Genomic DNA, 14501 nt, shown 5'->3' with positions numbered 1-14501 from the left:
GAGGGATAGCCACAATTAAATGACTGCATTTTATTAAGAAGGCATACTGTACTAGCTAGTGTTTCTAGAGAGAGAACGAATGTGAGAGAGAGAGAGAGAGAGAGAGAGAGAGAGAGAGAGAGAGAGAGAGAGAGAGAGAGAGAGAGAGAGAGAGAGAGAGAGAGAGAGGCAGAGAAAGATAGCCAGAGAGAGGAAGGCAGAAGAGAGAAATGTTCCTCCATCCCTCCTCAGGGAGATGTTTAAAGGGTCATCAGAGATGAAGGAGCAAATGATCAGAAGCGAATGAGCAGAAAAAAGAGCAGAGGACGAGAGTCAGAGGGAGGGAGGGAGGGAGGGAGGGAGGGAGGGAGGGAGGGAGGGAGGGAGGGAGGGAGGGAGGGAGAGAGAGAGAGAGTCAGAGAGGGAGGGAGGGAGGGAGGGAGGGAGGGAGGGAGGGAGGGAGGGAGGGAGGGAGAGAGGTCAGAGGAGGGAGGGAGGGAGGGAGGGAGGGAGGGAGAGTCAGAGAGGGAGGGAGGGAGGGAGGGAGGGAGGGAGGGAGGGAGGGAGGGAGGGAGGGAGAGAGAGAGAGTCAGAGGGAGGGAGGGAGGGAGGGAAGGAGGGAGAGAGAGAGAGTCAGAGGGAGGGAGGGAGGGAGGGAGAGTCAGAGGGAGGGAGAGAGAGAGAGAGTCAGAGGGAGAGAGAGAGAGAGAGAGTCAGAGGGAGGGAGAGAGAGAGAGAGAGAGAGAGAGTCAGAGGGAGGGAGGGAGGGAGAGAGCAACTGAAACATATTTGCTGTTTGTTTATCCGGTAAAAAATGCATAAACTGTGCTGTAGCAATATTTACAAAATGTTCTTCCCCCTCCTCTAAAAGATGGAGACAGGAGCACGAGAATAGGGTATATAAGAGATTGTGTTTGTAGCTGAAGGTGATTGTATGTGTGTGAGAACGTGTACAGTACACCTGGGTGTGTGTGTATGCGGGCAGACGGGTGAATGTGGGTGCTTTTAAATCACTTCCCTATGGAACTATTATTGTTGTGACCATTTCTATAAACCATCTTAATACACATCCTGAGAATGCAATCATCCCCAGCATACAGTGTAGCCCATCAAAGCATGATGCTGTGGCAGAAAAGATTCCTGCCCAGATCAATAGGTGAATACAGAGAGTACTCCTCATTTCACTCTCTCCATTACCATGGCAACCCACGAGAGCCTTGGATGCCCATAGTGAGTCTTGAATGTGCAGTGAACTTTTGCTCAGTATGGATGTCATTTGTTAAATGTTTCTCCGTCTGACTCAGGTCCTCACAACATGGAGACTCTATTTCCTGACAGCCAAGGCTCCAACAAAGGTAGCCATAATGATCCCTAATGTCATTAGCTACCGTTTACCATACACCAAACTCTCAGCATTATGTTAACAAACGTGAATTTCTATTACAGATTGAGGTGACATTTAACTTCTTGGAGATCCGAGCCATGAACAGTCACCCAGAGTTTCAGGCGAGTAACATATGCCAGATTAACTCAGGTTTTGAATGGCCACGTTGGTGCATCGTCCATGTGGCCTCTTTAATTTGAACTGATTAGTTATTTGAACAGATTTACAATGGAGAAGGCCTATTATCAACATCATCTCGACATCTGAGCAATCAATCAAATCAGTTAATCGAATCTACAATATGGAGATACTGTATGAGGATCTTAATTCATGTAAGCAGAGCTACAGCAATTCGGTCTCTGCTTGGATATTTACTGCAATTAACTTAGTTATCTGGCATCATGCCGAAAATCACAGGTCCGTATATCACTCTATTAATTGAAACGATGTTGCTGTTGTTTTCCTATGCAGGTCGTCATAGACTTGGACAAGTCCACTTATTCCCTGAGGCTTCAGTCACGTGACCACCTCAGTCATGTGGTCAGCCACGTTAACTTTGCCCTGTCCAGAATATTCAACAACTCTGTTTTCTCGTAAGTGTCTATTTTCAGGCAGCATAGACTCCTGTACCTGACAGCTTTGAAACCCAGACAAATTATAAATAATGTTAGCTATTATGTCCCTTCTGAAACGCGTCCCCTCTCTCTCTCTCAGTCCCTCCATCTGTCATTCAGACAGTGACCTTTCTGAGGGAAGCAGGAAGTACTCCCCCAGCTCAGAGACGTCTGTTGAAACCCAGAGGGCCTGTGGTAAGAAATGCACAGACAGGCAGGAAGACAGACGGACACAGATATACAGACTGCATAAGAGACAGATTCTAGTTGATGATTGACAGACAGGAAATTGTTGAGTAAATTGAAATGAGAGGCTGAAAGCAGGTCCTCATTAAGTGACAAATGGGTAGAGAAACCCACTGCACTGCATGCAGTACATATTTTCAAGTTAATTATTAGCTTTTTACACAGACATTGTAAACGTAGGGTAATTGCACTGCGTGTCATCTCTATTTTCTCTCTCTCAGTGACACAAACACCTGCTCTGTACCCCTGTCCAGCAGTCAAATAACCAAATCGCCCTCTAGTGGCCTCATGGGTGGAATGTTGTTAATATTTTTAATCATACCATAAATAATAAACATATTGTTTGTTGTTTTACACTGAATATCCAGTGTTTCTACAGTACCAGTCAAAAGTTTGGATACACCTACTCATTCAAGGGTATTTCTTTATTTTTGCTATTTTCTATATTGTAGAATAATAGTGAAGACATCAAAACTATGAAATAACACATATGGAATCATATAGTAACCAAAAAACTTTTAAACAAATCAAAATATATTTTATACTTCAGATTCTTCAAAGTACATAGCCTGGAGGTGTGTTGGGTCAATTTCCTGTTGAAAAACAAATGATAGTCCCACTGAGCGCAAACCAGATGGGATGGCGTATCACTGCGGAATGCTGTGGTCGTCATGCTGGTGACAGTGGTTCTTCCTGTAAAAGTTGCATCATACTGCAGCATACCTTCATCCTCATCATTCCGTTAATTGAAATTCAAATTTGAAGTCAAATTGCCCATTCATTGTCAGGTAGAGACACATTGGGACCCAGAAGCATAATCAGTGCTCTAACATTTAACATTTACATTTAAGTCATTTAGCAGACGCTCTTATCCAGAGCGACTTACAAATTGGTGCATTCACCTTATGACATCCAGTGGAACAGCCACTTTACAATAGTGCATCTAAATCTTTTAGGGGGGGGGTGAGAAGGATTACTTATCCTATCCTAGGTATTCCTTAAAGAGGTGGGGTTTCAGGTGTCTCCGGAAGGTGGTGATTGACTCCGCTGTCCTGGCGTCGTGAGGGAGTTTGTTCCACCATTGGGGGGCCAGAGCAGTGAACAGTTTTGACTGGGCTGAGCGGGAACTGTACTTCCTCAGTGGTAGGGAGGCGAGCAGGCCTCTAACTCCCCCTTGCGGTGGTTTGGAGCAATGAAGCACTGATGCAGGGTAACGTACTATACCACAAATTACCTCTAAGTTCCGTGGCTTAATCTCAAAACGTTTAATTGAGGAACCACTGTAAGTGTGCCTTGAATTCTAAATAAATCACAGACAGTCACCAGCAAAGAAGCCCCACACAATCACACCTCCTCCTCCATGCTTCACGGTGGGAACCACACATGCGGAGATCATCTGTTCACCTACTCTGCATCTCACAAATGCATGGAGGTTGGAACCAAAAATCTCAAATTTGGACTCATCAGACCAGTTTTATCACAGCGCTTGGTGGTTTTTGCGACTGCACTTGAAGACACTTTCAAAGTTCTTGAAATGTTCCGTATTGACTGACCTTCATGTCTTAAATGAATGACGGACTGTCGTTTCTCTTTGCTTATTTGAGCTGTTCTTGCCATAATATGGACTTGGTCTCTTACCAAATAGGACTATCTTCTGTATACCTCCCCTACCTTGTCATAACAAAACTGATTGGCTCAAACGCATTAAGAAGGAAAGAAATTCCAGAAATGGACTTTCCACAATGCACACCAGGTGCCTACCTCATGAAGCTGGTTGAGAGAATGCCAAGAGTGTGTAAAGCTGTCATCAAAGCAAAGGGTGACTACTTTGAAGAATCTCAAATCTCAAATATATTTTGATTTGTTTAACACGTTTTTGGTTACTACATGATTCCATACGTGTTATTTCATAGTTTTGATGTCTTCACTATTATTCTGCAATGTAGAAAATTGGTACTGGTTTTGTTATATTTCAAGTCAGTTTCTTTGACGTATAGTATATAAAGTGTAATAGTGGGATGCAAACTCAAAATGGAATACATTTCAGCTCTATATCTGACATGGTACAGGTGTCTTCTTTTGTTAAGCCAACAACAATGTGTGTGAGGTGTATAGTTTTGTTTCAGAGTAGATTTGTTTCAGACTCCCAAGAAACACTCTGCCGTGACCCCTATTTAGCCCAATGCAGTAAAAGGTTAAAACCCTCCTCTCTCACCATCATCTATTTTTCTTCCTCTCTGTCCGTCTCAGGAGGGTTTTCCGAGACCTACGCTGCCCTGTGTGACTACAATGGAATCAGCTGCAAGGAGGAAGTGCAGTGGGTAAGAGCGATGGGAGTAGAGGCCTGTTGTGTGTTCGTGCCCTGGACTGTTATAGTGCTTTCACAAAGTATTCATACCACTTGACTTATTCCGCATTTAGTTTGTGTTACAGCCTGAATTCAAAAACCGGATTCAATATTTTTCAACCCATCTACACACGATACCCTATAATGAGAGAAAAGAAATGTTTGAAAAATATTGAAAAATTCAAATACATAAATAGGTCAATTTACGTAAGTATTCACACTTCTGAGGCGATACATGTTAGAATCACCTTTGGAAGTGATTACAACTGTCAGTCTTTCTGGGTAAGTCTCTCACCGCTTTGCACACCTGGATTATTCTTTAAAAAATGATTCAAGCTCTGTCACGTTTGGTAGTTGATCATTGCTAGATAACCATTTTCAAGTCTTGCCTTAGATTTTCAAGCTGATATAAGTCAAAACTGTAACTCGGCCCCTCAGGAACATTCAATGTCATCTTGGTAAGCTACTCCAGTGTATAGTTGACCTTGTGTTGTAGGTTATTGTCCTGCTGAAAGGTGCATTTGTCTACCAGTGAAAGCAGACTGAACCAGGTTTTCCTCTAGGATTTTGCTTGTGCCTAGCTATATTCCGTTTCTATTTATCCTAAAACCTCCCTAGTCATTTCCGATGACAAGCATAACCATACAAATAATTGTATGTTTGGGGTACAGAGATGAGGTAGTCATGTTAAACACTGTTATTGCACACAGAGTGAGAGAGTGAGTCCATGCAAACTATTATGTGATTTGCACATTTTTACTCTTGAACTTATTTATGCTTTCCATAACAAAGGGGTTGAATAGGGGATACCTAGTCAGTTGTACAATTTAATGCATTCAACTGAAATGTGTCTTCCACGTTTAACCCAACCCCTCTGAAACAGAGGGTGCGGGGGGCTGCCATAATCAACATCCACGTCTTCGGTGCCCAGGCAACAGTGGGTTAATAAAAAATAAAGGAGATCCGCACACTCTAGGAGCTCAGATGCCAAATATATATATTTTTTGGCACATTATAAGATCCGATGATAGTATCGGTAATGTGTTTTTGGAACTTCCCTTGGTCGTATTCTCGCAGGGCAGAAACTTCAGAGATCAATTGGTAAACTCTGATTTACCACCCCAAGGTATCCCTGCACAACGTGTATTTGCGCCCCCCTACTGGATGGAAACTACTAGTGTAATGGCTGTGCTCAATGCAATGGCACTTATAAATGTAGATCCTTCAAACACCCACTCGGCCCACTTTTTGGAAGAAAACCATTCGATTTCGTCTCTACGTTATATTGGCATCGAACATGTCACCCTCCCTTAGAGAGAGGGGTGACCTCGACAATTTATTGTTAAAACGAGAGGCTGTCTGGATCTTTAATTTAAAGACCCTTAATCCCTTCGGTCTCAACGTGGACTTTGATCTGAAGCTATTCTTGTGATTATTGTGATGTTGCTATTGTAAATGTTTGTAGGCTTATGGAGCCAAATTGTATCTATGATCGTACGCTATCCATTTCTGGTTTTGGCTATTTTAATATATGAGAATGAACCAATGATCAGGCCACACCCAGCCATGTTTACAGACATCTGTGTGTGTCTTTTGACACTATATAAACGCGTCACCCCGTTTGTCATTATACCCTGATGAAGACACGTCTGTCAAAACGTTGGACATGACATTTTTGCATCTGAGCTCCTAGAGTGTGCGGCTCTCCTTAATTTGTTTTAAGTGTTCCACTGGGGCAGAACGACAGATTTTTACCTTGTCAGCTCAGTGATTAGATCCAGTAACCTTTCAGTTACTGGCCCAACGCTTTAAACACTAGGCTACCAATAGGCTACCTACTTATTGACTCGAGACATTTCAGCTTTTCATTTTTGATTCATGAGTAAAAATGTATAAAAACATAATTCCACTTTGACATTATGGGGTATTTTGTGTAGGCCAGTGACAACAATCCCAATTTAATCACAGTTTTAATTCAGGCTCTAACACAACAAAATGTTGAAAGGTGTGTGTATACTTCCTGAAGGTGAAAAAAAAAGAAAACTGCACTTTCAAATGAGGGGGTAATATACTATAGCAAGTGGACTCATGGGTTATCTTGCTCCTAGGATGTGGACACTATCTATCACTCTCAAGACAACAGGGAGTTTAACCTAGTGGACTTCAGCCACCTGGAGAGCAGGTGAGAGAATGGGAGAGGGAGCGAAAGAAAGAGAGCAGACGTTATCAAATGAATGCTGCTGCAGCCTAAACAAATCCAGTTGCTAAATTAATTTCGAGGGTATTATAAAAATGTACCCATTTCGATACAGTTACTGTTGTGTGTTTGTGACAGAGACTTGGCAGTGATTGTGGCCTCAATGGCATACAACACCTGGTTCACCAAACTATACTGTAAGGACCTACGCATAGTAAGTATCGTTCTGTCTGTATCTCCTTCCGTTTCAATGGTCATTGAAAGAAGTTATAAGCATGTAATGACACAAGATATTTTTCATTTCAGGGGTCAGAGGTCAGTGAGCAGGTTTTGCACACACTCAGTAAGTCCTCTAGCCTGGAAGAGCTCACTCTGGAGAATGCTGGTCTCAAATCGTGAGTTTTCCTTTCTTCACAAAACTCTTACTCTTTCTGTATGAATAAGAAGAGTATTCGAACAATAGAAAGAGTGTTTGTTTGTGTCATTGTGTCTTTGTCCAAATGTGTGTATTTTATACTGTGTATCTTTCAGTGACTTTGCGCAGAAGCTGTCAGTTGCGCTCTCAGAGAATCCTGCTTCTGTCATCCACTCTCTGAACTTGGCACACAACACATTGGACAACCAAGGTACCAAGCAGATGCCTTATTTTCCTGTTAGACTCACACATTTAGCCTATTTCTGTTTTAGTGACATCTCTCCTCCCTCTGTCTCTCTCTTTCGGTGTAGGTGTGTCTAACCTCATCCAGCAGGTGTGTCGTCTCAGCAAAGGACTGCGTCTCCTCAACCTCTCCAAGACCTCCCTTAACTCCAAAGGTTTGGACTGCTTCGTCTCTCCTTCCATCTCTCAATCTCTCTACCAGCCCCACCCAGAGAGAAGGTCCCACCTCCCTGTCGTCCTCCATGTTACGGAAGCATACACATCCCCTCAGCGCCCCCTGACATTAATACCAGGCAGTTGGAGTCAGCTGGAGAATCAGTTCATGAACACCTTTGACTACATTTGGGTTTTATGAAGCTGCTGGTTGAACAGGCCACTAAGCCATGCATGCTAGATTTATAGCGGAGGTGATATAAACCTCTGTACCTCCTGTAAGTCCCCCCTGAACAGCTCAGTGTGTTTTCAGGTTTTGTTTCTACTGTACAGAAGCTTCGCGATTTACGATGTGTCCCCATGGTAACCATCTTTCAGGCGACCTGCTCTCTATTACTTCCCACACTTATTGAGAGTTTGAATACTGAATATTGAATTAAGAATGATACTGCACACGCTTACACAGTCTGATTCTACTGACAGATGTAGGTGAGAATCACATAATTCAAAATGTTCTGAAGTGTCCCCCCCCCCTCTTTGGTAAACCTGCATTAGCTAGCTGAATGCATCTCTCATGGCTTCCCCCTCACTCTCTCTGTGTGTCTCAGGTGTGGTGTCTCTGTCTCAAGCTCTGTGCTCCAGTGATGAGTATTCCAACTCTCTACTGCACCTGGACCTGAGCAAGAACCCTGGGGTCCTGTCTGGGGAGGACGCTTCGGTCAGAAAACACACACATAAACGCATACACTGAGTGTACAAACCATTGGGAACACCTGCTCTTATCATAGACTGACCAGGTGAATCCAGGTGAAAGATATGATCCCTTATTGATGTCACCTGTTAAATCCACATTAATCAGTGTTGATAAAGGGGAGTAGTCAGGTTAAAGAAGGATTTTTAAGTTTTGAGACAATTGATCCATGGATTGTGTATGTGTGCCATTCAGAGGGTGAATGGGCTAGACAAAATATTTAAGTTTCTTTGAACGGGGTATGGTAGTAGGTTCCAGGCGCAACCAGGCGCAATTGATTGTGTCAAGAACTGCAGCGCTGCTGGGTTCTCCACACTCAACAGTTTCCCGTGTGTATCAAGAATGGACATGTAGCCAACTTTTAATTATTGTTATTTGTCTTTTTTAAATGTTTTTTTTTTTCAAAACATTTTTTTTCTCCCCAATTTCGTGGTATCCAATTGGTAGATACAGTCCTGTCCCATCACTACAACTTCCGTATGGACTTGGGAGAGGCGAAGGTCGAGAGCCATGCCTCCTCTGAAACACAACCCAGCCGAGCCGCACTGCTTCTTGACATAATGCCGCTTAACCCGGAAGTCAGCCGCACCAATGTGTCGGAGGAAACACTGTACACCTGGCGACCGTGTCAGTGTGCACTGCACCCGGCCCGCCACAGGAGTTGCTAGAGCGCAATGGGACAAGAACATCCCTGCCGGCAAACCCTCCCCTAACCCGGACGACGCTGGGTCAATTGTGCACCGCCCCATGGGTCTCCTGGTCGCGGCCGGCTGCAACAGAGCCTGGACTCAAACCAGGATCTCTAGTGGCACAGCAGGCATTGCGATGCAGTGTCTTAGACCACAGCGCCACTCGGGAGGCCCCATCTAGCCACTGTGGCCCCATCTTCACACAACTGTGGGAAGTATTGGAGTCAACATGGGCCAGCATCCCTTTGGAACACTGTCGACACCTTGTAGTCCATGCCCTGACAAATTGAAGCTGTTCTGAGGGCAAAAGGGGTTGCAACTCAATATTAGGAAGGTGTTCCTAATATTTTGTAAACTCAGTGTACATACACTCACACTTTGTATACAAACCAAAGGTAAAGTAAACGCACTCATTATGCCTTGTGCGTGAGTTTCTCAGTTAAACATTATTGTCTTTTCTCTCCCTTTCTACAGAATCTGTACCTTTTCCTTTCCCAGCCTAATTGTCTGGTCCATTTGGACCTGTCTGACACTGACTGTGCTGTTGACTCTGTGAGTATCTAGTGGCGCTGTGAGTTAGATTTTCATTTGCACACTTATATAATGTAGGATTTAATGAGTTTCTCTACACCCTTTGCAACCTCTGTCTCTGTTTTTCATCCTCTATAATCCTCAAACCCTATCTTTTTCTCTTTCCCACTAAAATTGCACAACACAACTGTCTCTCATCTCTCGCGTAGCTATTTGGGGCTCTGCTGAGGGGGTGTTGTGCTGATCTCTCCTACTTGAATCTCTCCAAAAATTCCTTCTCACACAGGTTAGTCACATATTTGAGATGAACTATTTATTTGGTGTGATGTGGCAGAAAAACGCTTTGAGGCTCTGAGTGAAGATAGACCACTAATTTTAGCAAGAATCCTCAGGCAAGAATCCTCAGGCTTCATCTTTTGCTCTCTCTCTTTTTCTTTTCACTCTCTCTATCTGCCTTTATCTCTGTTGCTCCCTCAAATGAGAAAGCAGAAATGAGCTTTGTGGGAACCGCTGGAACATTGTGTTTCCTCTCTGTGGGTGTGTCGGGTCGATTTAAACGAGAACTTGCAGAGCTGTCTGCATAGATAAGACTCATGAATATTTAAGCAGAGCTGTTTATCATCTGACCCAACTTGCTCCCTCCTCTTTGGCCAGCTTCATTTTCTCTCTCTTTCTCATTTAATCTCAATCCTCTCGCCACTTTATACCACTCATCTATACCTCCTTTTGCTCTCCCTCTCCTCTCTCGTTCTCCTCCCTCTGACCTCTCTCTTCTCCCAGGAAAGTGAAGGAGACCCTGCCGTTGTTCCGTCAGTTCTTCAGCTCGGCCTTCAGTCTCACCCATGTCAGCCTGGCCTCTATAAAGCTACCCCCTGATGCCCTGAGGTCAGTTCCCCTTATTCTCCTATTCTCCCCTGCTCTCTCTCACACACCTACAGCTCACTAGAATGACAGGGGCAAGTTTAGCTGCACAACACACTGGTCACTATGGCACTTGAGACTGAGTTAAAGGGTGTGAACTTGCAGACAGAGGAGGAGGAAAAATGGTCTTTGTTGTTGTAAAACAAGTCAATACCCTTTCCACCTATCACATATTGTTTGTATTTTCTTCACATTCTGTCTTTCTTTAGGTCTCTTTTCATAGGTCTGACCACAAACCCTCACATTAATGACCTTCACCTGGACATCAGTGGCTGTGAGGTACAAGTCTGTCTTTCTGTCTGTTTGTCTGTGACTGCACACAGAACATTCAATTCCTGCTGGCCTTTATAATTTCCCATCTCTGTCTCTCTGGCATTATTTTTTTATGTTTCAAGTAAAGACTTAGTGTAAAGTAGATATAGAGTGCCTGCGGAAAGTATTCAGACCCCTTGACCTTTTCCCCATTTTGTTACGTTACAGCCTTATTCTGAAAGTGATTAAGTAAACATTTTTTCCTCAGCAATCTGCACACAATACCCCATAACGACAGACAGGTTACATTTTTTTGGGGCACATTTATAAAAAATAAAAAACAGAAATACCTTATTTACATAAGTATTCAGACCCTTTGCTATGAGACTTGAAATTGAGCCCAGGTGCATCCTGTTTCCATTGATCATCCTTGAGATGTTTCTACAACTTGTTTGGAGTCCACCTGTGGTAAATTCAATTGATTGGAAATGGTTTGGAAAGGCACACACCTGTCTATATACAGTGCATTCGGAAAGTATTCAGACCCCTCCCTTTTTTATCTACACACAATTCCCCATAATGACAAAGCAGAAACAGGTTATAATACATATTTGCTCATTTATAAAAAATAAAAAATAAAATATCACATTTACATAAGTATTCAGAGCCTTTCCTCAGTACTTTGTTGAAGCACCTTTGGCAGCTATTACAGCATTGAGTCTTGGGTATGATGCAACAAGCTTGGCAGACCTGTATTTGGGGAGTGTCTTCGATGCTTCTTAGCAGATCCTCTCAAGCTTTGTCAGGTTGGATGAGGAGTGTTGCTGCGCAGTTATTTATCTACACACAATACCCCATAATGGCAAAGCAAGAACAGGTTTCTAGAAGGATACCAACAAAAACTCTGCAGCATTGAAGGTCCCCAAGAACACAGTGGTCTCCATCATTCTTAAATGGAAAAGTTTGGAACCACCAAGACTCTTCCTAGAGCTGGCCGCCTGGCCAAACTGAGCAATCGGGGGAGAAGGGCCTTGGTCATGGAGGTGGCCAAGAACACGATGATCACTCTGACAGAGCTCCAGAGATACTCTGGGAAGATGGGAGAACCTTCCAAAAGGACAACCATCTCTGCAGCACTCCACCAATCAAGCCTTTATGGTAGAGTGGCCAGACGGAAGCCGCTCCTTAGTAAAAGGCACATGACTGTCCGCTTCGAGTTTGTCTAAAGACACCTAAAGGACTCTCAGACCATGAGAAACAAAATTCTCCGGTTTGATGAAACCAAGATTGAACTTTTTGGCCTGAATACCAAGCATCACATCTGGAGGAAACCTGGCACCGCGGTGGTGGCAGTGTCATGCTGTGGGGAAGTCAGTGGCAGGGACTGGGAGACTAGTCAGGATGGAGGCAAAGATGAATGGAGCAAAGTACAGAGAGATCCTTAATGAAAACCAGCTCCAGAGCGCTCAGGACCTCAGACTGGGACAAAGGTTCACCTTCCAACAGGACAACGACTCTAAGCACACAGCCAAGACAACGCAGGAGTGGCTTCAGGTCAAGTCTCTGAATGTCCTTGAGTGGCCCAGCCAGAGCCCGGACTTGAACCTGATTGAACATCTCTGGAGAGACCTGAAAATAGCTGTGCAGCAACTCTCCCCATTCAACCTGAAAGAGCTTTAGAGGATCTGCAGATAAGAATGTGAAAAACTCCCCATATACAGTTGTGTCAAGCTTGTAGCGTCATACTCAAGAAGACTTGATGCTGTAATCGCAGCCAAAGTTGCTTCAACAAAGTACTGAGTAAAGGGTCTGAATTCTTATGTAAATGTGATATTTCTGTAACGCCGTCGGAAGAAGTGGACCAAGGTGCAGCGTGGTACGTGTTCATGATTCTTTATTTAATTCCAACACCAAACAAAACAACAAAAGAACAACGAACGTCATGTTCTGAAGGCTACACAGACCTAACAAAAAACAACATCCCACAACCTAAGGTGGCCAAACAGGCTGCCTAAGTATGATTCCCAATCAGAGATAACGATAGACAGCTGTCCCTGATTGAGAACCATACCCGGCCAAAACATAGAAACACAAAACCTAGAAACAAAGAACATAAAATGCCAACCCAAATCACACCCTGACCAAACCAAAATAGAGACATAAAAAAGCTCTCTGAGGTCAGGGCGTGACAAATTCAGTTTCTCAAAACCTGTTTTTGCTTTTTCATTATGGGGTATTTGTAGATTGATGAGGGGAAAAACGATTTATACATTTTTAGAATAAGGATGTAACATAACAAAATGTGGAACAAATTGAGGGGTCTGAATACTTTTCCCTAGGCACTGTACATAGAAACTATCTTTTGTCAAGGTCTCGTCTTATTGTGCTTTGAAAGTCCTCCTTCCACAAATGTTGTCTCTCTCTCTCTTGCACGCACGCTCTATGTCTCCCTCTCTCTCTCTCTCTCTCTCTCTCTCTCTCTCTCTCTCTCTCTCTCTCTCTCTCTCTCTCTCTCTCTCTCTCTCTCTCTCTCTCTCTCTCTCTCTCTCTCTCTCTCTCTCTCCCAGCTGAAATCTGCAGGAGCTTCTGTGATCCAGGAGCTGTTCCCCAGGGTCTCCTCCATCGCCACCCTGGACATCTCTGACAACGGTGAGCACAATGACAGACTGCACCACTATGGCCTTATATGGTACACTGCACTCTACACAAGTCGTGACCCAAAGAAGTCTGAGTACAGAAATACTCCTTTCTGAACTTAAACAACTTAAACCAGGTAGAAAGTGTGTAGAAATGATGACATAATTAAATAACGTAATCTCTGAACAATTTTTCTTCAGTCACAGTATTTTCAATATGGAGCTATTAGCAGCGCTATTTTGGTTGATTTTGTGGCCTCAAGCCAGTGAGTTTATGAACATTTTTCATCAAGAATATGGGCAAAATGTAATTTATTTACAATGAAATAGAGAATGGGAATGTTATTACCTTGTCATATAATTGCTACATTTACTATCAATATAGCATTAAAAATAGTTTTCCTGATTGAATCTTGGCCGTTAGTTTTCGCGATGCGAATATTGGGTCGTGACTGAGACATCCTGGTTCAATCTGGGTCCCAAGGTCCCAAACCAGTTGAGAACCACAGCTCTACACCACTGTGGCACACACAAGAAATCTGCACCACTCAGTCAGCTTAGGTTTTTGTTTGTGTTTTAGCATGTTTTGTATGAGTGGGCTGTGTGCTTGCCACTTTTGAGATAGTTTTGTATTTGTGGGGGCTCTGTATTTGTATTTATTAAGGATCCTCATTAGCTGCTTCCAAGGCAGCAACTACTCTTACTGGGGTCCATTAAGGCAGTTATATACAGTTGAAATATTACATGACATTAAATGTCATAACACTTTTCACAGCACATGAACTGTGATCCCTCAGGCCACTACTCCACTACCACATATCTACAATACTAAATCAATTTGTACGTGTGGGTAGAGTGCGTGTCTTATCATGTGTATGTGTAAGCGTCTATCTATGTCTGTGTGTGTGTCTCTTCACAGTCCCCGCTGTTCCATGAGGTGTATTTTTATCTGTTTTTGAAAATCTGACACTACTGCTTGCATTAGTTACACAATGTAGAATAGAGTTCCATTTAGCCATGGCTCTACATAGTACTGTGCGCCTCCCATAGTCTGTTCTGGACTTTGGAACTGTGAAGAGACCTCTGGTGTCATGTCCTGTGGGGCATGTATGAGTGTCTTAACTGTGTGCTAGTAGTTTAAAC

At 43.4% G+C, this 14501-nt stretch overlaps 1 protein-coding gene across 2 annotated transcripts in view; it reads left to right on the top strand.

Annotated features, from left to right (window-relative positions):
• LOC124037874 (capping protein, Arp2/3 and myosin-I linker protein 3-like) overlaps nt 1-14501 on the top strand; it is a 53480-nt gene that overhangs the window by 4699 nt on the left and 34280 nt on the right. For both annotated transcript variants that reach the window (XM_046353054.1, XM_046353053.1), the window contains exons 3-18: nt 1284-1334; nt 1426-1485; nt 1835-1956; nt 2078-2172; nt 4474-4544; nt 6679-6752; nt 6906-6981; nt 7074-7162; nt 7299-7393; nt 7494-7580; nt 8187-8296; nt 9493-9570; nt 9759-9835; nt 10330-10434; nt 10680-10749; nt 13290-13371. In XM_046353054.1, the coding sequence (XP_046209010.1) occupies nt 1284-1334; nt 1426-1485; nt 1835-1956; nt 2078-2172; nt 4474-4544; nt 6679-6752; nt 6906-6981; nt 7074-7162; nt 7299-7393; nt 7494-7580; nt 8187-8296; nt 9493-9570; nt 9759-9835; nt 10330-10434; nt 10680-10749; nt 13290-13371 (1342 nt within the window). The remainder of the gene's footprint in view (nt 1-1283; nt 1335-1425; nt 1486-1834; nt 1957-2077; nt 2173-4473; nt 4545-6678; nt 6753-6905; nt 6982-7073; nt 7163-7298; nt 7394-7493; nt 7581-8186; nt 8297-9492; nt 9571-9758; nt 9836-10329; nt 10435-10679; nt 10750-13289; nt 13372-14501) is intronic.

This window comes from Oncorhynchus gorbuscha, linkage group LG06 (assembly GCF_021184085.1).
Source record: "Oncorhynchus gorbuscha isolate QuinsamMale2020 ecotype Even-year linkage group LG06, OgorEven_v1.0, whole genome shotgun sequence".
Classification (NCBI taxonomy): Eukaryota; Metazoa; Chordata; class Actinopteri; order Salmoniformes; family Salmonidae; genus Oncorhynchus; species Oncorhynchus gorbuscha.
The sequence above is the reverse complement of the archived record's forward strand: the minus strand, read 5'-3'. Positions and strand labels throughout refer to the sequence as shown.